The 24,964-nt window shown below is 38.2% G+C and overlaps 1 protein-coding gene across 2 annotated transcripts in view; it reads right to left on the bottom strand.

Annotated features, from left to right (window-relative positions):
• Positions 1 to 5,921: 5,921 nt before the first annotated feature.
• LOC127622144 (pikachurin-like) overlaps positions 5,922 to 24,964 on the bottom strand; it is a 35,595-nt gene continuing 16,552 nt past the window's right edge. For both annotated transcript variants that reach the window (XM_052096115.1, XM_052096105.1), the window contains 18 exons: positions 23,413 to 23,579; positions 20,362 to 20,474; positions 19,530 to 19,962; positions 14,809 to 14,909; positions 14,589 to 14,689; positions 14,195 to 14,339; positions 13,646 to 13,835; positions 12,669 to 12,794; positions 12,119 to 12,362; positions 11,437 to 11,548; positions 9,521 to 9,637; positions 9,069 to 9,249; positions 8,786 to 8,809; positions 8,571 to 8,649; positions 7,595 to 7,738; positions 7,420 to 7,503; positions 6,854 to 6,957; positions 5,922 to 6,689 (listed from right to left, as the gene is read on the bottom strand). In XM_052096115.1, coding sequence (XP_051952075.1) covers positions 6,538 to 6,689; positions 6,854 to 6,957; positions 7,420 to 7,503; positions 7,595 to 7,738; positions 8,571 to 8,649; positions 8,786 to 8,809; positions 9,069 to 9,249; positions 9,521 to 9,637; positions 11,437 to 11,548; positions 12,119 to 12,362; positions 12,669 to 12,794; positions 13,646 to 13,835; positions 14,195 to 14,339; positions 14,589 to 14,689; positions 14,809 to 14,909; positions 19,530 to 19,962; positions 20,362 to 20,474; positions 23,413 to 23,579 — 2,617 coding nt within the window. In that variant the 3' untranslated portion in view covers positions 5,922 to 6,537. The remainder of the gene's footprint in view (positions 6,690 to 6,853; positions 6,958 to 7,419; positions 7,504 to 7,594; positions 7,739 to 8,570; positions 8,650 to 8,785; positions 8,810 to 9,068; positions 9,250 to 9,520; positions 9,638 to 11,436; positions 11,549 to 12,118; positions 12,363 to 12,668; positions 12,795 to 13,645; positions 13,836 to 14,194; positions 14,340 to 14,588; positions 14,690 to 14,808; positions 14,910 to 19,529; positions 19,963 to 20,361; positions 20,475 to 23,412; positions 23,580 to 24,964) is intronic.

The raw sequence follows: 24,964 nt of genomic DNA, 5'->3' as shown, positions 1-24,964 counted from the left end.
GGAGCAGCGGATCTACTCAGAGCTCCTCATGGATGACTGAGATCCTCACCCTATCTCTAAGGGAGAAGCCCAGTCACCCTTCTGAGGAAACCCATTTCAGCCGCTTGTACTTGTACTAGTTCTGTCGGTCATGACCCAGCCTTCATGACCATAGGTGAGGGTTGGAAAGAAAACTGACCGGTAGATCGAGAGCTTTGCCTTCCGGCTCAGCTCTCTTTTCGTGACAACGGTGTGATAGAGCAAGTGATTAAATTCTAACGAAAGATTACAAAGACACATTTTTGGGGGGGTTTAAATGTACGGATGCATTGAGTAGTTTGATGCCATCCTCCACAAAACTGCACATAGATCAATTTAGACATTATGAGAATTGCCATAATAACTAATCATTTCTGGCTCCAAGGAACTGAACAACGAAGAGTAGAGTCTCTGTGTTGTCATTTTGTAATTATGATAAATTCAATATGCTGCAAATTTAACATTATTGTCATGAATAAGAGGCTCAGGACCCAAATGCAGAGTTAAAATAAATGAATTTATTAATACAAACAAAAGGGCAAAAATCAAACCAAAACTCCCACAAGGGGGGAAAACAATATACATAAACAACCCTGAAGAGGAAAAACAAATTAAATCTAATCCAGGGCTGGGGCAGAGGGAAACGTGCAATCAGGACCAACCAGACCGAACAGAACTGGGACTGGAAACAAGACCGACTGGAAACACTAGACACAAAAGACTGGAAGCAAGATGAACTGGCAGGAGGAGACTAAAACAGGGAGAGAAATCAACAGGTTAACAAGACAGGGCAGGTGCGACTAAAAATGGGCAAACAAGGAGGCGAGGTATGATGTTAGACAGAGAGACATGCAGCAATACAGAACCAAAGCCACGTGCTCTCACAAGACAACAAAACACCCGAATGGCATGAGCGCACATCGCCAAGACAATAAATGCAATATACGCCCATGCCAACCGACAAAACACGAGACAATGCGTAGCAATGAAACCTGAGCGTACATCACGAGGCAAACTGCACATGATGAGAGTTCGGCCACACACAAACCCAAAATCTCAGACCAAAGTTACCGAACCTCAGCTCAACGTGAAGACAGTTCGTGACCCGGGCACGCATCGCGAGGCGCACCATTGTTCGCGAGAGACAGACAAACTATTGATGCGAGTGCATGCTGCCAAGATGACATAAGCGCAATGCACCCACGTCAATAACAGACAGACATGGAGCACGAGTGTCCGGATCTCGACACCGAAACCGAATCAGACAGGAAGTCATGATTCACACACCATACTCCAGACATGAAACAAGACAGGCCGAAGAGCGCACAGCAGGGAATACAACTGAAACTGTGCGCTCGCACAAAGACAGACAACAAAACACATGACAGACATGGGATGATGATGCCACGGTCCTGTCAGACAAAAACCCAGACTGACGGAGTGACAGGATCGTGACAATTATTACACATTATTATGCTGCCCTCGGGTATACTTTATTCAGATTGGTCAATCAAGGCATTCTGCAGAGTAAATATCTTGTAAATTGACGGCTAAACTATACAATTTATCATTGTCCTATGCAACCGATTTCCTATATTGCTGAGCTAGATGTCATGTCTTATGAACCACTTCACGGTCTCTCAAGATTACATGTCCATAACAAAATAAGTCAGCCGGTCCTCATCACAAACATTTTTAAAATACAATTATCAGTAAGTTAAACACAGTGCAATAAGTAGAAAGTGTCTTTTAACTTGACACGGTCTCAGAAATGTTTTTTGCCGAATTTGGACTCCCTATAATCTTATGTTTAGGGATATGTGTAGGGATGGGCTTTAACGGTAAGGACCAATGATGGGTAGGGTTAGGGGTGGGTGTAGGGGTGGGCTTTAGGGATAAGAGCCATTCAGGTAGTGAGGAGTCAGAATCTGCAGGGGGTCAAATTTCGGCACAACACTAGCCAAAGGCATCCATCCAGCCCATGTTTAAATAGAAAACAATTGAAAACAGTGCAGATGGAAGTAAAACACTTACGAATGCTTGTGAATGAAAGTTCACCCAGAAATAAAAAAAAAACATAATTTACTCATCATCATGCCATCCCAGATGTGTGTCACTTTCATTCTTCTACTGAACACAAATGAAGATTTTTGGAAGAATATCTCAGCTCTGTTGGTCCATACAATGCAAGTGAATGGTGACCAGAACTTTGAAGGTCCAAAAGGCAAATAAAGGCAGCATAAAAGTAATCCATACAACACCCGTGGTTCAATCCATGTCTTCAGAAGGGAAAGGATAGATGAAAGCGAGATACAGATCAATATTTAAGTCCTTTTTACCATGAATGTAAACTTTTACAAGCCCTTCCTATGTGTGTACACATCTTATTTACAAATGTTTTTAAATATGATGTTGACTTGATTTTGTAGCTGCTGTAATTCCATGGTAATTTGATATATACCATGGTACTGAATAACTACCGTATTGATGGTATTCACATGCACTGTGAAAAAAACATTCTCATGAAACCTAAAAATCTTCTTGACAGGATAGTTCGCCCAAATATTGTAATTAAAATAGTCAAAACACCTATCATATCGCATCTGAAGACATGGATTTAGCCACTGGAGTCATTTGGATTGCTTTTATGCTGCTTTTAAGTGCTTTTTGGAGCTTCAAAGTTCTGGTCACCATTCACTTGCATTGTAAGGATCAACAGAGCTAAAATATTCTTCTAAAAATGTTTGTGTTCAGCAGTAGAAAGAATGTCAAACACATCTGGGTCACATTTAGGTGAAATAACCCTTTAATATGGGTAGGCTAAATCTAAAATAACTGGTTCAATTCAAAATATTGTCTAAAATGATAAAGACAAACTTACACCAGCAAAAGTCATTATTAAACATCAGATCAGGTGTAAATTGCTCTTTAAAGTAACATGTTCTACATTTTACAATGTGAATCCCCAGAATCATGGTATTATCAAGATACCATGTTCAAAAAGCATGCTAATACCATTATACATGTTGTTTTTTTTAAATAGTTGCAGTAAAAGATGTTAACTTTAATGGCCTGTAAACTTTTTAACCCTCTTTATCCACTTATTGGAAAAACTGGAAGAAATAAATGAGAACAGTTTTGTGAATCCACAGAGGTTGGACACAAGTGTAATGAAAGAATGTAAGAAAGAGTTTATTTTCACAAAGTAGATGCTTTCTTTGACAAGTGACATAGGCATCACAAAAAAGCACGGTTGAAGCTCTGTAGTACACTATATAGTTTTTGAGTGTAGCTACTAGTCCCATAGTTTTCTTCAGAAGTCTTCTACTGACATCTTGTGATGAAAAGGCAAAACATTTTCCTGTGTGCATCAGGGAGAGATGGGTTATGACGGATTACATTATTTACAAGGTTAGACATTTCTTGATCCATTCTGGTTTTATAAAGAACATTAAGTAAACATTTTTTAGTGTTGAGTTAAAACATGTCAAGGAACACGAATGAAGGATAAACAGAAATGAAAACACTAGCAATTTTTATGGGTCATTTTCAGTGCAATCTTTGAGGTTTGTCTCACACAATTCACCTTGTCATTTGGCATCCCTGCAGTTTTGCCACAAAGTATTTGTTATATACACTTTTATATGTACAGCTATAAATCAGTTATAACAACATAAGTACAGAATACTAAATAATAACGACATTACTTACATTTTGTCGACGTAATGTACCGTCCGATCCGGACAGAAAGCGCTCGACCGGCATGTTGTTATTTTCCTTCGGTTTTTGGAATTTTACTTGCTTGTTTTTATAATTAGGAGGTTACCTACCCCCCACCCCCCTGGAATCTACGCCACTGTGCTGTCAATTGAGCTTAACTTGGATTCAATGTTGATAGAACTAAAAAAAAAAAATACTTTGACTTGTAACTTATTTTCTTAAAGTAAGAAAAATAATAATAAAATAAGAAAGAAAAAAAAAAGAAAAGAAAAATCTGGGTTACAGTGAGGCACTTGCAATGGGAGTGAATGGGACCAATCTGTAAACATTAAAAGGTCTTTGGTCAAGGTTGCCCGAGGTGATACAAATAATAAGAAAAACAATTACAAATCTGGTTTAAAACACATCTGTCATGATATGTTATCTATGAGTTCATGTTGTTTTTACAAATTGTTTAAAAAAAAATTTTAGAGCATTTTGTACAAAGAATTATATAATGTCACATGATGCAACCATCAAGTAAAAGGTATTAAAATTGTTTCCGTGCATCTTGAAAACATGAGAGTGTACACAACTTCAGTATTCATTTCGAAAAGGTTTTCAAACATGTTTCAAGGTGAAAAATATTTTTTACAAATATCATACATTTTTAAGTCAAGAATATCAAGAAGATTTCTCATGGTTGCACCAAATGACCTGAACCAAATGAGCCTTTTCATTAAAATGCCAAAATATTTATATTTAATAATATGACAAAATAATGATTTGTTTTTAAAATTTCACACAGTCTTGTCGGTCTAAAGAGATTTTTGTCACATGACAATACAATTTCTACCTACATGTTGGTTGCATCACATGATTTTTATTTGGTAGACAAAAGATTTTAAATATTAATCATATTTTAAAAGTAAAATTGTTTCACTGCATTTATAATAATAATAATAATAATAATAATAATAATAATAATAATAATAGCACAACATCTATTTTTTCAAGAATTTCAGCTTTTAATTCAACTTTTAATTTGTGTTCCGTATACGGACGGTTGCACCACGTGACATTTTTTTTTTTTTTTTGCTTTAAGTCCCCTTAAAACTCATTAACTGAAAACAGTTTCATCACAGAAGAGGTGTAAGTCAAGTAATTGTTTTGTTTAAATTGCAACTGTAATGTATTTTTGAATCATTTATTAGAAGCAGGTAAAAAAAAATGAACGTCATGTCATTGACCCACTCACCGTTTCAGTAGTATAGCAACAAGACGTGCATGCTAACTGATTTTAGTGTGATAAAATCGCTTTCTAACAATTTCTGTGTACATTTATAGGCTGTCCCTTCATTGCCATTACGATGTAATGCCGTAAACCCTGTAATCCTGCATAAACAATTATTAAAACAACTTTATATCTCAAGTAATACACAATATTTAATGTAAGAGCTTTCATAAAATTATTAGCATTACATTTCAGTCTTTAAGCTCTAAAAAAATGGACCCCATTCACTTTCATTTTTTGTGCCCCACGGAAACCTCGATTTTGCAAGGGCAAGTCGAAATTAACGTTTGTGGTAATCAACACCAAAAAAGCTGCCAATTGAGCTTTGAATCCTTGAATTTGAATGTTCTGCTTATTAGATAGTCAAGCCCCTTTCTCAAAACCAAACGCTTGCTAGTTTTTCCTCATTTGTAAGTCGCTTTTCAGTGTCAGCTGAAATGAATAAAGGTAAATATACAACCTCTTAAAATGAAGAGTCTGTTATTCTTTTTATTTCATGAATAAAATCAGTAAGTCACATTTTGTTGGCAAAATGATTGGCTTTTTAAACATCAAGGCAGGTTAATTAAGAGACAAAGATTTTTGCAGACATCCATAGCTTAAGTGAAGAAAAAAAAAACCTTAAAGAGCTAAAATAATAATAATAATAATAAAGAGCTACAGTAGCTAAAAAGTAATATTTGGGGTTCATAAAAGTTTGTAGCTAGAAGGAAACTGAGGCAGAGACATTAAAGAAAATCCTTTGATTAAAAATTAAAAAAAAACATCACTTTGTCCTTCCACCACTATAGCAGCCTAAAAACCTCACAGTGCAAAGATTACCTCGACAATTTATACTACATTTCTGACAGCTTGGTGGGTTGCCCATGAAATGAAAACCTCTTCAGAAGCCTCCATTCATCCGAAATAATTTTAATCGATTAATTAAACTGTATGTTTATAAAAAACAATAAACAAACACAAATACAATTGCCCATTAACCCTGCCTTCCAAAATAGGCATGTAACAGGACCAGCCTGACTGTTCTAAGTCATTTGGTTGCCGTTTCATACAGTAAGAGCCATAGAGGGATGTAGATATGGAGCCACGGTGTGTTTTTCATCTACCGCTATGCTTAAAAATTAAACTCCTGCGTTAGGATCAAACAACCATGTCTTGAAGTTAGTTCTAAGTCTCAGTAACCTGTAATGCAAATGATTCTCTAAGCTTAACCAGCCTCTCTGAACCTTCTGAGCTAGTTTCAGCGAATGATTTGGGCGATTTACAGACAAGGCGGAGGCTAAAACAAAAATGGGCTCAGCTATGACTGTTTCACTGTTATTGCAGGTGGTAGTTAGTATGTATATATATTTTTCTAACTGTAGGTGGTTCTGGAACCAGTATTGATGTCTTTAAAAATAGTTGTAGCTTTTTTGTGCATGTATTTATTGATGATTGATTTCCCTTTGTTTGGCCTTTGGCCTCAGTTGTCAATTTGAGGTGAATTTGTTGTCATCTGTAGCTGGTGTTTTAGTTCTTGCAGGTGTTCAGTTGGTGCAGGTGTTGATATTTTTGCCGTCAGCTGCATCATCCACCAGAGACAGACGGTAGTCAGTGGCAAGAGTGAAATGGGAAATGCATCCCACTAAACCACGCATGTACTGCCTGTTTGTGTGCAAAGCGATCTCCTTCATCCCACCTGGAAATATATAATCAAAGCTTTAACTTTGAACTTGAAAACATCACCAGATCTAGAGATATACCATATACCCCTACACTGAGCATCACTGGCATCATTGATTTAGTTGTTTTTCTCATTATAGTAAACTCATCATTGTTTTCATCTTAGTAATTACTGCTTACCAATGTAAAGGTCTCTGTTGATGTTTAACTGTCTCATTTTCCCGGGAGATCTGGCTGTTTTAGCTCCATAATCATCAACGGTGAGTTTACCGAACTGTCCATCCCTTCAAACACAGACAAACATAAAGATCTGGTAACCCAGAACGGGTAGATCAAATGATTGTTTTAAAGGTAAAGTGTAGAATTTGGTGTCAACGAACTGAAAAGCTAAAGTTATTTTTAAACAGGTGCCAAAAAAAAAAACATCCAGTGAGCGGCAGTTCTGTGGATGGAAATGTCTTGTTGATGAGAGAGGTCAATGGAGAATGACCAGATTGGTTCGAACTGACAACGTCTACGGTAACTCAGATAACCACTCTGTACAATTGTGATTAGAAGAATGTCATCTCTGAATGCTATTCTGAGATGCGGGTTGGTGCTGCTTTGGCAGCACGAGGGGGACCTACACAATATTAGGCAGGTGGTTTTAATGTTGTGGCTGATCGGTGTGTGTGTATATATATATACACATACATACATACACACACACACACACACACACACAGGCATTATGATACACATCTCACCTCACGGCTTTTACTCTGTGCCACCTGCCATCATTAAAGGTTCCATTTACTACCACATTGGCAGCTCCACTGCCAAGATTATAACTGTTAAGAGAACAACAGAGACAAAAAAACAGATTAAGGTTGATCTCTTGGCTCAACGTATGCAAGCGTGTGTGGATATGTTTTAATGTACCTGAAAATAAGCACTCCACCTTGAAGGCCCAAAGACAGGTAGTCACTATTGGCTCTCATCGGACTTTCCCCTCGCCATAGTAAAAGACCATCTTTGGACGTGCTCTTAAAACGCATAAACATGTTTGTCCTGGACCCCGATAACCTGTAGAGACAGACACCTTTAAAGGGATAGTTCACCCAAAAATTACAATTCTCTCGTTATCTACTCACCCTCATGCCATACCATATGTGAATGACTTTGTCTTCTGCTGAACACAAATGAAGATTTTTTTAGAAAAATATCTCAGCTCTGTAGGTCCATACAATATTAGTGAGTGGTGGCCAGAACTTTGAAGGTCCAAAAAGCATATTAAGGAAGAATAATATTAATCCATAAGACTCCAGTGGCTAAATCCATATCTTTAGAAGCGATATGATAAGTGTGGGTGAGAATCAGATCAACATTTAAGTAATTTTTTACTATAAATCTACACTTTCACATTCTTTTGCTTTTGGCGATTCACATTCTTTGTGCATATCGGCACCTACTGGGCAGGGAGGAGAATTTATAGTAAAACAGAAGTTTGATATTTATCCGTTTCACAACCACACTTTTATGATGCCTTTATATGCTATTGGACCTTCAAAGTTCTGGCCAGTATTCACTTGTATTTTATAGATCTACAAAGCTAAATATTTTCTCCTAAAATTCTTCCTCTGTGTTTAGCAGAAGAAAGAAAGTCATACACATCTGGATTGGCATGAGGGTGAGTGAATAATGAGAGAATTTTCATTTTTGAACTATCCCATTTAACACACATTCATACAAGCTCACATGCATACATGAGTTGATGTCATTTCCAGCATGTTACTGAAGATACTTAAGCACACAAAAAAACAATCTCGCCAAACCAGTGCAATGACAATAAAGAGGTTGAATCTTGAATGCGTGTTTGCATGCTAAGCTACACAGTCACATAATGTAAGAACTTTACCTTTTGAGAATATCTCTGTTGTCATAAGTCAGATAGCTGCGTCCAGTGAACTGAGGAATCTCAATAGATTCAGTGACAGCTGATACAGCCAAACACAAAGAGTGCACAGCTCATCAATGGCCACTAGATGGCAGCATACACCAAAAATACACTAAAACCAACCACAAAGAATGAACAAATTGTAAAGCGCAGAGATAGAAAAGTTTTGCACTTACTGTTTAAGCAATAATTCCCACACTCTGGACAACGAGAGCATAAAACAGAATAAAAGAAGCTTAAGAACTATTTTTAAGTGGTTATGGTAAGGATGAATTCTGCAAAGAAAACCGGAGCAACATCTCAAACACAACATACTGCTTGTATACTATGGCAAGAACGTTTTCCATTAGTGCTCAATGCTATTCTTTGATATCTGCCTTCCTACCTTTCATTTTCATTTTAATTAGTCATATACGTGTGTGTGTGTGTGTGTGTGTGTGTGTGTGTGTGTGTTCTCACCTTTCTGACAGTGTCTCCCATCATACCCTAGTGCGCAGTCACAGTCATAGCTGTCCCATTTCGGTCTGCATGTTCCTCCATTGGCACATGGGTTCTGCACACACGGGTGAGCTGCATTCAATACGTTCACCCCGAACGCTTGACCTGGATTCAGCTCTATAATGCGGTCATTCAGTATGATCTGCCTCAGGGGAAACATTTGAACAATTTAATTTTAAGATTTTTCTGAAATACATTACTTATTAGCTGAAATGTGTACAAGTCAGAAAACTCCAGATAAACTCTGACTGGAGGAGAGGTCGGCATAACCATGTTCTGAGTAATGAGATAAGGATTATACAGAGTGAAATCGCAGCTATAAGTTTATTCTTATAGATACTAAAGTACTGGACTACAGAACTCAAACGTGTGCTAGTGTCTTTATCAAGTGTCTACTGTGTAAAATCTTGTACCTTCTGTATAGTTCCACTGAAGGGTCTCAGGATGCCAGAGCTGGTCTTAATAATATCATAATTAGGAACTCCTCCGATGTAAAGAGGAGAACTACAATTTATCTGTGTAAATGCACCCTGATAGAGAGAGAGAGAGAGAGAGAGAGAGAAAGAGAGGTTTTGTTGTTGTTATACTATATGAACCAACAAACATAATAAAATGTTCAGAACTTCTTAAACTACTTCAAAGATTTCTCATCATAAAAATCCTCCATGTGCAGCAATGACAGCTTTGCAGATCCTTGTTATTCTAGCTGTCAGTTTGTCCAGATACTCAGGTGACCTTTCACCCCACACTTCCTGTAGCACTTCCTATAGATGTGGCTGTCTTGTCGGGCACTTCTCACGCACCTTACAGTCTAGCTGATCCCACAAAAGCTCAATGGGGTTTAGATCCATAACACTCTTTTCCAATTATCTGTTGTCCAATGTCTGTTTCTTTGCCCACTCTAAACTTTTGTTTTTGTTTTTCTGTTTCAAAAGTGTCTTTTTCTTTGCATTTCTTCCCATAAGGCCTCCTGAGTCTTCTCTTTACTGTTGTACATGAAACTGGTGTTGAGCGGGTAGAATTCAATGAAGCTGTCAGCGGAGGACATGTGAGGCGTCTATTTCTCAAACTAGAGACTCTGATGTACTTATCCTCTTGTTTAGTTGCACATCTGGTCTTCCACATCTCTTTCTGTCCTTGTTAGAGACAGTTGTCCTTTGTCTTTGAAGACTGTAGTTACACCTTTGGATGAAATCTTCAGTTTTTTGTCAATTTCAAGCATTGTATAGCCTTCATTCCTCAAAACAATGATTGACTGATGAGTTTCTAGAGAAAGCTGTTTCTTTTTTGCCATTTTTGACTGAAAATTGACCTTAAGACATGCCAGTCTATTGCTTACTGTGACAACTCAATAACAAACACAAAGACAACGTTAAGCTTCATTTAATGAACCAAATAGCTCCCAACTGTGTTTGATAAAATGGCAAGTGATTTTCTAGTTTAGCATGTTTACTCAAGGATAAGCTGTTGGAGTGATGCTGCTGTCTAAGTGTGATCAAAAATGACTTTTTTCAAATAGTGATGGTGCTGTTTTTTACATCAGTAATGTCCTGACTATATTTTGTGGTCAGTTGAATGCCAATTTGGTGAATTAAAGTACCAATTTCCTTCCGAAACAGCAAAATCTGTACATTATTCCAAACTTTTGCCGCCAGTGTATAGCTTGATAAAGTTTAAAATAGCTTTAAAGGTGACAGACAGACAGATAGACAGACATACTGGACATGGACGCGTTCTTTCACCTATCTATGCTATTTTTAATTGTTCGTGTATGTAAACACACACAAACGCCTACAGTATATGTGTGTGCGTCATTTCACCATTCTTTGGACTATGATATGTGCATTTCTTTTGGCTCATGTCAGCATCGATTGCTTGTGAAACAGTCACAATATGATTCAAGCTTTGCAAAGCGAACTGTTACTGAAGAATGGGGCAGTTAAAAACACTTGGACACGATCAACAGCAAGTAAACCATTTCATTCATGTATATTTCAAATGTCATGTATTAACAGTTGTGCTTGAGATGAACAGTTTAATATATTCAGATGCAATGTGTTAGATGTGCTGTGGTGTTGAGGGGCGTGTTCATTCTCTTCTGATTGAGTTTGCTGAATTTGAGGGGCTACAGGATGTTAGCTAATCATAGCAATGGGTGTTTTAGAAACAGGGCCAAAAACAGGGTGGAAAATGATCATATATTACTAAATCATGACTGTTTGGGCAACAAAAACCTTTATAACATTATCATTAAAAAATAGCACTTCATGACCCCTTTAAATATGATCAATATTAAAAAAGAAAACGAAAGAAAACTTGGTTACAGTACCTCTGTCATGCCTTCTACAGGTCTCTGGTTGTCTACCTGAAGAATGCCATTTTTTGCTGTACGAGACACACGCAACTCATGCCACGTATCCATAGTGACAGCTTCTTCACTCCTTTTAAACACACAGTCCTTACAGAATAAGCAATAAACAGATTCAAATTCACGTTACACTGCAAAAACATCTAGGTATTCTGGGTGATCCAATGTGCGTCTTTTGTCCACTTGTGTTCAGATTTTGAGGTGTCTCTGATTTCATGATGACATACATCAATCATTATGTCAGTGTGTTTCTCCCAATTATACTTGCATGTGCAAATATGAAGTTTTGAACAAAATGTTCAGTTATTTTAGTGGAGTACTGGTATTAACTAAGCTACCTATATTTGCCTTTTTACATGTTCTGATCCGGCGGTTATTTCCTTTTATAGCCGCACGATGCACGTAACCGGCAAAGTTAAAACAGTGGTTGATTGACAGGTGAAAGCGCAGTGTTGCTGCAGTTTAAACGCCCAATGGTCACATGCGTGTTTGACCACCTCAGAATGTGGTTGAACTGGACAAATCTGAAAACGTTTACACCTGTCTTTAGTGTCATCCTGTTTCAAAAGGTCACATCTAAATACCAGGTGTAAATGGGGCTAAGGAAATTCAAATGCATGACTTCATTATACACTCCATATACCTGATGACTGTGGCACCCGAGCCACAGTCGAAGCGAAACTCCACATATCCGCCCACCAGGCTGATTGACAGGAAGTCGCGACTGGCAGCATCATCTGTGTAGAGGAGCATGCCGTCGGGATAGTTTGGCTGGAAGGTGATCTCAAACTCCATGAAGGAGAGGTAGATATGGGAGGGCTGAGGCCAGGGGGTGCTGGCGTACGAATACATGCTTTCATTAAACTGCGGTAGAGACAACAAAAAACCTGCAGAAACAATTGGGAGTATGATGTTAGCCAACACATAATAAATCGAAATTCTGTCATAATTTACTCACCCTCATGTTGTTTCTAAAGCATACTGACTTCTGTGGAACACATGAAATGTACAGCACAATGTTCCGTCTCAGTCACCATTCCCTTTCATGGTATGGAAGAATGATGATATGAAAGTGAATGGTGACTGATGCTATCAGTCCCTAACATTTTACCCAATATATCCTTTTTTGTCCCACAGAAGTCTGTATGTATCAGTTATGTGTGTGTAAATGAACGGGAATGTGTGTGACTCACTTTCCTCACAGAGGACACCCTTATAGCCCAGAGGACACAGGCAAATGAATCCATCCGCACGATTGGCAAAGCAGATTCCTCCATTGGCACATGTGACCTTCTCACAAACACTGTTACTGCACTCGCCTGAAACACACGCAGAGAAGAGGCAAAGACACTGTGAACCATGGTCAGAAATTAAAGGGATAGTTCACCCAAAAATGACAATTCTTTCATCATTTACTCGCCCTCATGCCATTCCAGATGTGTATGACTTTCTTTCTTCTGCTGAACACAAATGAAGATTTTTAGAAGAATATTTCAGCAATGTAGGTCCATACAATGCAAGTGAATGGTGACCAAAAACTTTGAAGCTCCAAAAAAGCACATAAAAGCATCATAAAATCAGTCCATATGGTCTCCAGTGGTTTCTGAAGCGATCAATTGGTTTTGGGTGAGAACAGACCAAAATATAAATCCAAATTCATGCCTTCGGAAGTGATATGATAGGTGTGGGTGAGAAACAGATACATTTTAAAGTAATTTTGACTATAAATCTCCACTTTTATACAGCCCGCCTAAGCGTTCTCCTCTCCCAAGAGTTCTTCTTCTTTTGTTTTTGGGGATTCACATTCGTCGTGCATATCGCCACCTACTGGGCAGGAAGGAGAATTTATAGTAAAAAAGGACTTAAATATTGATCTGTTTCTCATCATATCGCTTCAGAAGACATGGATTAAACCACTGGAGTCTTATTGACTATTTCATGCTGCCTTTATATGCTTTTTTGAGCTTTAAAGTTTTGGACCCTGTTCACTTGCATTGTTTGAACCTACAGAGCAGAAACATTCTTCTAAAAATCTTCACTTGTGTTCAGCAGAAGAAAAAAAGTCAATGATGAAAGAATTGTCATTTTTGGGTGAACTGTCCCTTTAAGTGTTCAAATACTTTTTCATAGTATGCACATAGATCTCTAAGTGTGTGTGTGAGAAACTGACCAATGTCTGCGCCACTCAATGCATTTCCTTTAGGCCAGGGTCGAAGGTCAATGGCTTTACCGTTGACAGTCAGACTCTGGACACACCCCTGAAACCCACGATTGGGCCCCACTGCCCTCACCAACCAATACGTATTCGGAGCTCCGCCCAAGAACAAAGGAGTGCGGAATGTTATTTTAGTGTACTGGCCCTGAGAGAGACAGATAAAATAGAGAAGTTGACAAAGAGAAAGAGGTTGTTAGATGCATTTTCTAAAACAGTACTGGTCCTGGATGCTTATTGTTCAATAAGTGTTCCACCTGTTAAAATATACAATACAGTGACAGCTATAACGCGAAACCTGTTCACCAGCTGCTGTGTATATCAATGAGCAGCACAGGCCAACTATTAACCTTAGTTTACAAATCAGGGACTATATCTTATAGTGGAAGTATATACAGTAACTTATTGAATTCAAATGATTTTAAGGACCTTCAACACTCCTTAACCATAGCAAAATCACTGTATTTTTTGGGATACACATTTTCTTTAATTATAGTGTATTCTTACCTGAGAACGCCCTGATACCGGAGTGTCATTGTCTATTCGTAGCCAACCATTCATGCCGTCTCTAAATATAGTGACAGTGTGCCACTGACCGATCATAATGGAGCGGTCACTCACAATCTGCGCCGCCCCTGTACCACAGTTGAACCTGTGCACACAATCATCAAGAGCACTAAATCATATACAGTATCACAACTCAAATTCACACTGAAGTAGCCCAAAAACAAAAATGAACTAGACATTACAACAAAAATATCATTTGTATTTCCTGAAACCAGCAAAATAATAGCGTTTTAGGCTAAATGATAGTTAGTAAATGTTGTAAATCCAAATATAGGTGCAAAATATCTCTGAAACAAAGCTTGAATAATTCAGATCCATATTACACTGGAGGTACCTGTAGTGTAGTTTTCTCCGTACGAGAGCCACGGAGGTGAAATCTCCCCTACCTTGTTCATTCTCTCCACAGTATAACAGCAATCCATCCTCCGCCTCTGCCTGAGAAGTCAACGCAGTTATTCATAAGCGTCTCGAATCATCTCAAAAACGTCTATAGTTCAACCTTTTACAGTTGCATGAAATGAAGAATCAAAGTTTGCCCGTTTATGTGATTATACCTTAAAATCCAGGCTGATCTGAAAACTCTGGTAGGAGTTCTTAAGGGGCTCAAATGTCATGTGAGAGTAGCTGTAGAACTTTGGGAATTTTACCGTCAGACCTGTTGAACACAGATGTGAACGGTTACTGTACATCCCTTCCTTTGACATTTATTTCTCATTTGTGTTTCATCTCTTGGGCTCAAATCCCAAAGTTAATTTCTGCCATGTTGGTGTACAGCCTCATTCAGAGTGCTAGAATATATTATTAAGCCCAGACCTACTGTATAGAGCGCAACAGTCTGGTTGTACAAGGAGGCTGTAGCCTTTAGCCTCCTTGTAAGAGCACCCGCCTCCCACGCCTGAGAAGTCGGTTCGAGTCTCGTTCAGAGCGGGGCAACCAGGACCGGTTACAATAGTCCCATGACCCGGATGGGAGTGAGGTTTAGGGGGGTGAGTGTAACGGGTGCCAGCTGGTAATTAGCTGTGCAGTGTGTAAAACCTCACTCTCCTGACCGCAAGAGGTGCGCTAGCGACTGACGCTAGAGGCTGTAGCCTTTAGCCTCCTTGTTAGCGCACCCACCTCCCATGCCGGTTCAAGTCCCATTCAGAGCGGGGCGAGCAGGGCAGTGGTGCCGTGACCCGGATGGGAGTGAGGTTTAGGGGGGTGAGTGTAACGGGAGCCAGCTGGTAGGTAGCTGTGCTGTGTGTAAACCTCACTCTCCTGACCTTAAGAGGTGCACTAGTGACTGACACTAGAGGCTGTAGCCTTTGGCCTCCTTGTTAGAGCACCTGCCTCCCACGCTGGAGATGTTGGTTCGAGTCCCTTTCGGAGCGGGTCGACCAGGACCGGTTACATAATGATAGGGAAGGATGTCACTTTTGGCATTTTGAAAATATCTTAACTATTGTACAAAAATCTCTGATTTATTCTGCTTGTAGAAAATCAACATAGTCATTTTAGAGTAACAATTTTAGTACATGCCTATTTTAATACAGTATACTCTGTCCATATATGTTTTACTATGGATTAACCATGGTTTTCTATGGAAAACTATAATAAACACAAAATTATGATTTTTAATACCATAGTTTTCATTTTTCCAGTATTACTACTATGATTTTACAATGATTATCAAGGTTAAAATATGGTTACTACAGTAAAAACATGGTAAATTTATTGAGAGGGAAAGCAAAACTAAAGCGAGGGAACAAAACTTATTGAGAGGGAACGAAAACTATTGTGAGGGAATGCAAAACGTTTTGTGAGGGAACACAAAACTTATTGCGAGGGATTAAAACTTATTGCAAGGGAACGAAAACTATTGTAAGGGAATGCAAAACTATTGTGAGGGAACAAAACTAATTGCGAGGGAACGAAAACTATTGCGAGGGAACAAAAACTATTGTGAGGGAACAAAAACTATTGTGAGGGAACACAAATCAATTGCGAGAGAACAAAAACTTATTGTGCAGGAACGATAACTATTGTGAGGGAACACAAAACTTATTGTGAAGGAACACAAAACTTATTGTAAGGGAACGATAACTATTGTGAGGGAACACAAAATGTATTTGTGGCAGTGGGGGCGTGGTCAAGCGCCCGTCCGGGAGAGGAAGCAGTAAGGGCGCTTGCACCTGAGCTAAATTATGTCTAACACCTGTCTCTAATTCAAGTGAGCACAGGGAGAGCGGCATAAGAGGGCAGCCACAGAGCCTCCAAGAGAGAGAGACAGACAGATATGAGATGTGGTGTAGATAAATGACCACTTCGAACGGACAATTTGATATGTGTGAAGCTGAAGGCTCAGTGCTGTTTTGTATGTCATTGAAGCTGTCTGTGTGACATTGAGGAAGACATTAAAAGTTGACTGACCTGAACTGCCTTGTTAGTAGATCTCTTACAGTATTGTGAGGGAACAACTTATTGTGAGGAACGATAACTATTGTGAGGGAACACAAAACGTATTGTGAGGGAACACAAAACTTATTGTGAGGGAACACAAAACACTATTGTGAGGGAACACAAAACTTATTGTGAGGGAACACAAAACACTATTGTGAGGGAACACAAAACTTATTGTGAGGGAACACAAAACTTATTGTGAGGGAACACAAAACACTATTGTGAGGGAACACAAAACTTATTGTGAGGGAACACAAAACACTATTGTGAGGGAACACAAAACTTATTGTGAGGGAACACTATTGTGAGGGAACACAAAACACTATTGTGAGGGAACACAAAACTTATTGTGAAGGAACACAAACCTTATTGTGAGGGAACGCAAACTATTGTGAGGGAACGAAAACTATTGTAGGGAGCGCAAAACTATTGTAAGGGAACGCAAAACTATTGTGAGGAAACGCAAAACTATTGTAAGGGAACACAAAACACTATTGTGAGGGAACACAAAACTTATTGTGAGGGAACACAAAACACTATTGTGAGGGAACACAAAACTTATTGTGAGGGAACACAAAACTTATTGTGAGGGAACACAAAACACTATTGTGAGGGAACACAAAACTTATTGTGAGGGAACACAAAACACTATTGTGAGGGAACACAAAACTTATTGTGAGGGAACACAAAACACTATTGTGAGGGAACACAAAACTTATTGTGAGGGAACACAAAACACTATTGTGAGGGAAAACAAAACTTATTGTGAGGGAACACAAAACTTATTGTGAGGGAACACAAAACACTATTGTGAGGGAACACAAAACTTATTGTGAAGGAACACAAACCTTATTGTGAGGGAATGATAACTATTGTGAGGGAACACAAAACTTATTGTGAAGGAACACAAAACTTATTGTGAGGGAACGATAACTATTGTGAGGGAACACAAAACTTATTGTGAAGGAATTAAACTATTGTGAAGGCACGATAAATTTAATGCGAGGGAATTAAAAACGTATTGTGAGTGAATGAAAATATATTGCGGGCATGGTTCGAATTACGTGGGAGCCAGTGGGAGCTGAGCTCCCATAGAGAGAGGATGAGCTCCCATGAAAGCAGTAAAATCATACACCTGTGGGGGGTCTCTAAAAATCATCAGCACCATTATTTTAAATTACAAATAAAGCATTTTTTCCTTCAATATATTCCTTCAATGTTTATGTTAACCCTTTTGCACGTATGATCGATCAACACCGGTGTGATTAGAACGGTCAGTGCATCACGTGATCAACTGCTAAATTCAAACGTGCTTTCGCGCTTTGGCTGGCGCTGAGCCAGAGACAGACGCGCTCAGTGCTGCTGTCATGTATCACAACCATAGACAGATCAACTGTTCTGTGTTTTCAACCACATAATGTTTATTTTAGGTTTCAGACATTTAAATACACATAAGTACTATCAAAAAAAATATTTTGAGTTTGTAAAATACACACTGATGTCTAGGGAAGCGGCAATAATAATCCTTTCCATTAACGTTACGTTACAATAAGACACGTTTTCATATCAGATACACATTGTGTAAGTAGCTTTACATTTTACTCTATTGTTCTCCCAGTTCACCGGCCACTTACTTTCATGTATTTCGTGAGAAGTTGAGGAATTGACGTGTTGTAAAATAACATGGCGCCGCCCATCGCACATACAGCTCAACTAACTTAACGCGATCGTTATAAAGGCGTTTAAACAACAAAACACATCCACTTGCACATATTTGACAATCGGAATATCAGTGTTTCATGTTATAGCTAATACATTTGTGAATATTTTGTATAAAAAGGAAAAATGACATAAAAGCAGATCATCATTCATTCAGCGCTGTGTTGTGGTTGCGCTGTGTAACGTGACAAGCAATGATGCGTCACCATGGAAACATTAAAGTGACAGGTTCTAAATAACGGTCACCTACAATAACTCACGCTGGGGGATCAGTTAGAATATTTTAGAAATAGTGTAAAGTTCAGAACCAGCAACCATGCCACCAAAAATAAAAAGACTGCTACCAACATCAGGTACAACTTTGGCAAAATTCGGGTTTATTTAAAAAAAAAAAAAAAACATCATCAGAGTACAGTCTACTGGTTTCTCTACTCCTGTATTAATAAACATTGAAATCAAAAGAATCAAGTGCAGTGTTAAGCAATTATTTATCACACACACCACGCCTGCTTATAGGCTACTTTTTTTTTTTTTAAGAGACACCCACAAAGATGAAATCATAATTCGAACCCTGATTGCGGGGACATGCAAAATGATTTCAGAAAAAAAGATTCCTGCCCTGTCCTCTAAGTGGCTCAGTCATTTTCCCTGTTCTGATATTCTGACACTTATCTTGAGAACACCTCGATAGAGTTACGAGATTTCAAGCAAACCTCCTATTTATTTGTGCAATTCGTAGCCCAGCATACACAATCTCACAACTAACTCAATGCATTCTATAGCTAGCCTTTTGAAAACTAATACACAGTGCTGTCAGAGATTCAGAGGAATAAAGTAATATCTTGTCTGTCGACTCGAACTTGATGGATGGATGGATTATCGTGCTCTCTCTGAGAAGGTTAGACATCAGGAGAAATGTCAGGGGAATATTCAACAGCACATGAAAACCTCCACTCTCAAAGATTACACACTCCCTCAAGACTTCAGAGAGAAAAAGAGGAGAGGAATAGATAAATACTGAGAGAGATAGAGGAAAATATGAATTGATTAAAGAGACACGCTGATTCTTTTGTGATTGAGAGTTTAGCAGCTTCATTTGACACTGTCAAAATCTAACCTTCTGAGCAGAAGTCTCCCTGGCGACCGAGGTTGCAGTGGCATCGAGAGCCACCAGTATCATAATCGTTGATGCAGAAGCTGTCGGCGGGGCAAACGGTCTCATCACATGACACATCATAGATCCGTGGTCTTTCCCCTTTCCATGGCGTCACTGAAGGATTGGGAGACTGCATTGCAGGAGTTGTAGGGGCGGGGCTTGTCTGCATTATAGGCGTGGTCGTTGTAGTGGACGTGGAGCTATTGACAGTTGTTGTGGTTACAGGTGTTGTTGATGTGGTCCACGCTTCTGGTGTTGTTGTTGTAGTGAAGCTGGTATTTTTGGAAGCAGATGTACGCATCTTATATATAACGTTTCCGTTACCGGGAGTCCCGATGCGAGACCGGAGCTGCGACTGTCTGTCGCTTTTCTTGCCGCCAGGAAACAACTTCATCTGCAGGAATTTTAAACAAAGGCCCACATTGGTGAGAGCACTTCCTGTAGAACAAGATGTCTTTAAAGGGATAGTTTAAATGTTGTCTATATTTACTCAACCTCATGTCGTTTCAACAGTTTGACTTTCTTTATTTTGTGGAACATTTATTGTATTGGAAAAATTATGCAATGAAAGTCAATGCTGGCTGAGACTGTGATTCTGCCGAACATCTCCTTTTGTGTTCCAGAGAAGAGCGAAAGTCATATGGATTTGGAACAACATATGGGAGAGTATATTATTCTTTTTTAAGTGAATTACACCATTAAGTATCAATAGACTTGGACATCAACCTGTTTTGTGACTTTTGAAAGTTTGTATTTGGTTTAGAGTAGCTTTAAAAGGTAAAAGATCACACACCTCCTCAACGAAGACGTCATAGTCGGAGTCATCGATTTCAAACCCATCCTCATCTTCAGTGTTAGAGTTTGAGATGTAGACATCATAGTCTCCACTGCCCATATCCACAGGATCTGTTTATATATATATATATATATTTATAATTGATACAGCACATTTAAGCCTCATACTGTACTCATAAATATATTACACTGGAAAAAAATCTGCATGTTTTTATGCAGAGTACACATTTTATTTAAAAACAGCTATTCTATATCCTCAGAAGACTTGGAACGTATAAGCAGGGCTGGGGAGAAACGGAATACATGTAATGGGATTACATATTTAAAATACAAAACATTAGTAACATTAGTAACTGTATTCCACAACAGTTACAAATTAAAGAGTAGTCAGATTACAGTTACATTCAAAAAGTATTTTGATTACTAAAGAGATTACTTTAATATATAAATGATGCAATTCAAAGTGCATTTGAACAGCAGTGAAACACTTATGATGTGTTACATTCATACGAGCCGACAGAGAAGTACATTTGAAGTTTTCAGAGAATGTATTTTTAACATGTGTATTTTTTGTCTTACTGTACTGGCAGAGTTTTTTTTTTAAGTCAAAACAAGTGAAATAATCTACCAGTGCTGAAGAAGTAATCCAAAGTAATTATAATGCATTACTGACTTCTAACGGAATGTTACAAATTACATATTTAAGCATGTATTTTGTAATCTGTAGTTGAATACATTTCAAAAGTAACCCCCAACCCTGCGTATAAGTCATGTTGACTACTTTTATAAAATTTTAGTTGTGTTTTTTGAAGGGCTGTAAATCTCAGAAAAAAAAATTGCGAATTAATTGCATGGTTTGCCGATTAATTCATCAAATTAATCGCAATTAATCGCATAAATAAATATTTGCTGAAAGAGCTCCTCAAATAGCAATAATTCAATATATAATGGTTAAATAATTATAATTAGTTCAATTTAAATAATTATAAAAAAATGTATATACAGTATTATAAAAACAATCATAATACAGATAATTAAAATGCATTACATTATTGTTGCACACGAGTAAAGCGTTTAAAAATACAGTATTACTTTATAATAAGGTTCTATTTGTTAACATTAGTCAACAACATTAGTTAACAAGAACTATCAATTAAAACATTTTAATTAAAATAAAAAGTTGTATTTGTTAACATTAGCTTATAGACTATGAACTAACACGAACTAACAATGAACAGTTGTATTTTTATTAACTAATATTAACAAATGCTAGGGGTGAAACGGTTCACTCATCTCACGGTTCGGTTCATTTCACAAATCTTTAAACTAAGCCTGAATCAAGAAAAGTTAAGATTAAACTTTTTATTATTATTATTACTTTATAGACATCATCAATCAGAGATGTACTGGGACTAAAACAGCCCAGAATAAGGCAATGGTGACACCAAATGGAAATATTAGCATATTAATTCTGCTTACTAAAAATACAGAATTATATTAAATATATGCTGCTTCTATAACCGGCCCTGGTCGCCCACTCCGAACGGGACTCGAACCGACGTCTCCGGCGTGGGAGGCGGGTGCGCTGACAAGGAAGCTAAAGGCTACAGCCTAATGTCAGTCACTAGTGCACCTCTTGAGGTCAGGAGAGTGAGGTTTACACACAGCACAGCTATCTACCAGCTGGCTCCCGTTACACTCACCCCCCATAAACCTCACTCCCATCCGGGTCACGGCACCATTGTAACCGGCCCTGGCGCTAACAAGGAGGCTAAAAGCTACAGCCCCTAACGTCAGTCGCTAGTGGTCAGGAGAGTGAGGTTACTGATTACAAACATTTAAAATATTTTAAATTAACATTTTATTTTTCAAAAATAGTAATGTCTCTCATTACATCTAAATATTATTTTTTTTAAAACATAGGAAGTCCATGCTTATCCAGTTAAATAATAATAATGTAATAATTAAATCAAATCAGACATGACATCTGACATTAGGATTATATTCCCCCAGAACATTATTATACATAATATTCAGCATTATATCTAGTAGATTAATATGACACACTCACTAAACCTCTGTAAACTTTCATTTTCTCTCGCGCTGTCAGAGCAGATCTTGCACTTTAAATAGGCATTCGATCACTCGCGCTGGCTCATCTCTCTGTCCCGTTCCAGGTTTAACTTTCAGCCGAGCTCATGGTACAAGTGCAACACCTGTGGCTGCTAGTGTGCAGTCGTATTTTAGAGCTCCTTGTGCCAATGAAGCGATTTCCATGTGTATGGCTACGTTACATAAGCATAGGACGCCGTGCGCATTGGAGAGTACAGATGCAAAAAATAAATAAAAATAAAAAACGGCCCATCTCCACGACGTGCATCGCCACATTTCTGAACCGCGATGCATGTGCCACGATAAACCGTTACGCCCTTAGTAAATGCTATAAAAAAATAGATTTTTAATTGTTTATTCATGATACCCAGTGCATTGACTTATGTGAACGAATGGAACCTTATTGTAAAGTGTTACCAAAAAGGCAATCCAAAAAGTGGCTGCATCAGAGGGACACTTTTGGGAGTGTCTCTGTTGCGTCGCATCATAAACATACCGTTTCTAGGTCGCTGTGTCAAGTTGAACATGGTTTGCAACTTAGCAAAACACCTCTTGTGATCCCTGCGTTTGGAATTGCCCTTCATCAAGCTGCGTTTAAATGCAAGAACGCGTCTTTATGTTGTGCTGTCTGATGTCGGGGTGTGTGGTTTGTCTGAGTGTGATTTAATGTAATGGGATTGTGGGGGCTGCTCTTAATCTGTCTTGATCTGTAACTGACTGCAATTACAGGCACAATCCCCTTGTTGTAACCTGTGGTTAAGTGTCTTGATCAAACACATACTGGAAATGGCTAATGGCTCTCATGTTGTGGAGATCATATCAGCAAGCTTAAGGAAGCCTTGAGCCTTAAACACTACACCGCACCCCTCCAACAAATATAATTGTCCCGTAGGATCAGGTCCTCAGCTGCAACAACACTGACTGTCATGTGACTTACCGAGTGTGCGCACAGGGTTGTTAATGGGACTGGGAGGGCTGATTCCGTGCACATTTACAGCTCTGAGGATAAACTGGTACTCCGTATCAGGCATTAGACCTTTGAGCACCATCGAATACGCATCCACTGGCTCTCTGATATATGTCCATTCTGTGTCCATCTCTGGCCTGAAACATACATGCACTAAACCTTGAAAAAATTAGAGAATTAGAGCACAACGAAGAATAGATGTGTCCTATAAGATGTTCTACTATCAGTGGTGCTTGGCTGTCAGTATTGGGTGTAATCTGATTACAAATTAATTAGTTACTGTAATCTAATTTATTTTTAGTAAAAGGAGTGCAAAACATTTTACATTTAAATTCTTGTAATAAGATTACAGTTAATGACTTTAAATTAAGGTAATTACTTTCAAGTTCATTACTTTCGATCGATTCAAAGTTTTGATCGAATCAATTACATAAATCAAATTAATGGCATATCAATATTTTCTGAGAAAGGCCCCCAACTCAAGATAATTTAGTATATAATAATTCAAATAACTACAAATATAATATATAATAAATATTAGAATTTAAGTACATTACATCATGAACATAAATTGTGGCAGTAAAGCAAGTAAAGCATTAAGACAAGTGGATTTAGGGTACGTTTACGCGAAAACGATGTACTAAAAACATTTTTAAAAAGCATTTTTGAAAAGTTTTGCGTAGAGATGACAACGTTGTCAAAACAATCCCCATTCACACAGATCTGCGAAAAGTACTAAAAACGCTGTATTATGCATGCCAAGCCAGTAGTTGGCGATGTCACTTTGTAAAGAAAGACCCTGGACTATAAAGCACGCCACCTTTTTAAGGACTCCAACTGGTGATCACATGTTGGTCTGTTCGCCCTGGAGGTAAGGACTCATTTCTCAAAGTTCATGCCTATAGACTGAACTCATTTTGTATGTTTACACGGAGACGACAACAGCATTGTTTTGAAAAACTTGCGTTTTCAGGCCCCAAAACGGCGTTGTCGTGTAAACAAACAGCCAAAACACATAAAAACATTTTCTGTTTTCGTTGAAAACGTTGTCGTGTAAACGGCCCCTATGTAGTCAAAATATTGTTAGTTTTATTTCCATATCATTAACTCTTTCCCCGCCAGCGTTTTTAAAAAAAAGTTGCCAGCCACTGCCAGGGTTTTTGACGATTTTCGCTAAACTTTAATGGCCCGCAGAATATTTTCTTCCATGAATATATGAAGATGCTATATATAAGATGCTTTTATGCAAAAAAAAAATTGTTATTTTATCTTCATTTGTTCTTTTTTTATTGCCACTTGAACAGAGGTAGGTTTTATCAAAAACAACATTTCGGACAAAAAGCTGAGAAAAAGGCATTTTTATCAAACAAGTGCTTTAGTATTAGTATGGTGTTCCACTTCACGTTTGAGACGATCGCAGTCTGTTTCTTTGATCAAAGAGTTGCATACTCTTTCAAAACATGCGTGCGGGTCTTCCTTACCGTATACCACCTAAAACACGGATATCCGGAAAATTCTGTGT

This window comes from Xyrauchen texanus, chromosome 3 (assembly GCF_025860055.1).
Source record: "Xyrauchen texanus isolate HMW12.3.18 chromosome 3, RBS_HiC_50CHRs, whole genome shotgun sequence".
Lineage (NCBI taxonomy): Eukaryota > Metazoa > Chordata > Actinopteri > Cypriniformes > Catostomidae > Xyrauchen > Xyrauchen texanus.
This window is presented reverse-complemented; position numbering and strand designations above follow the sequence as displayed.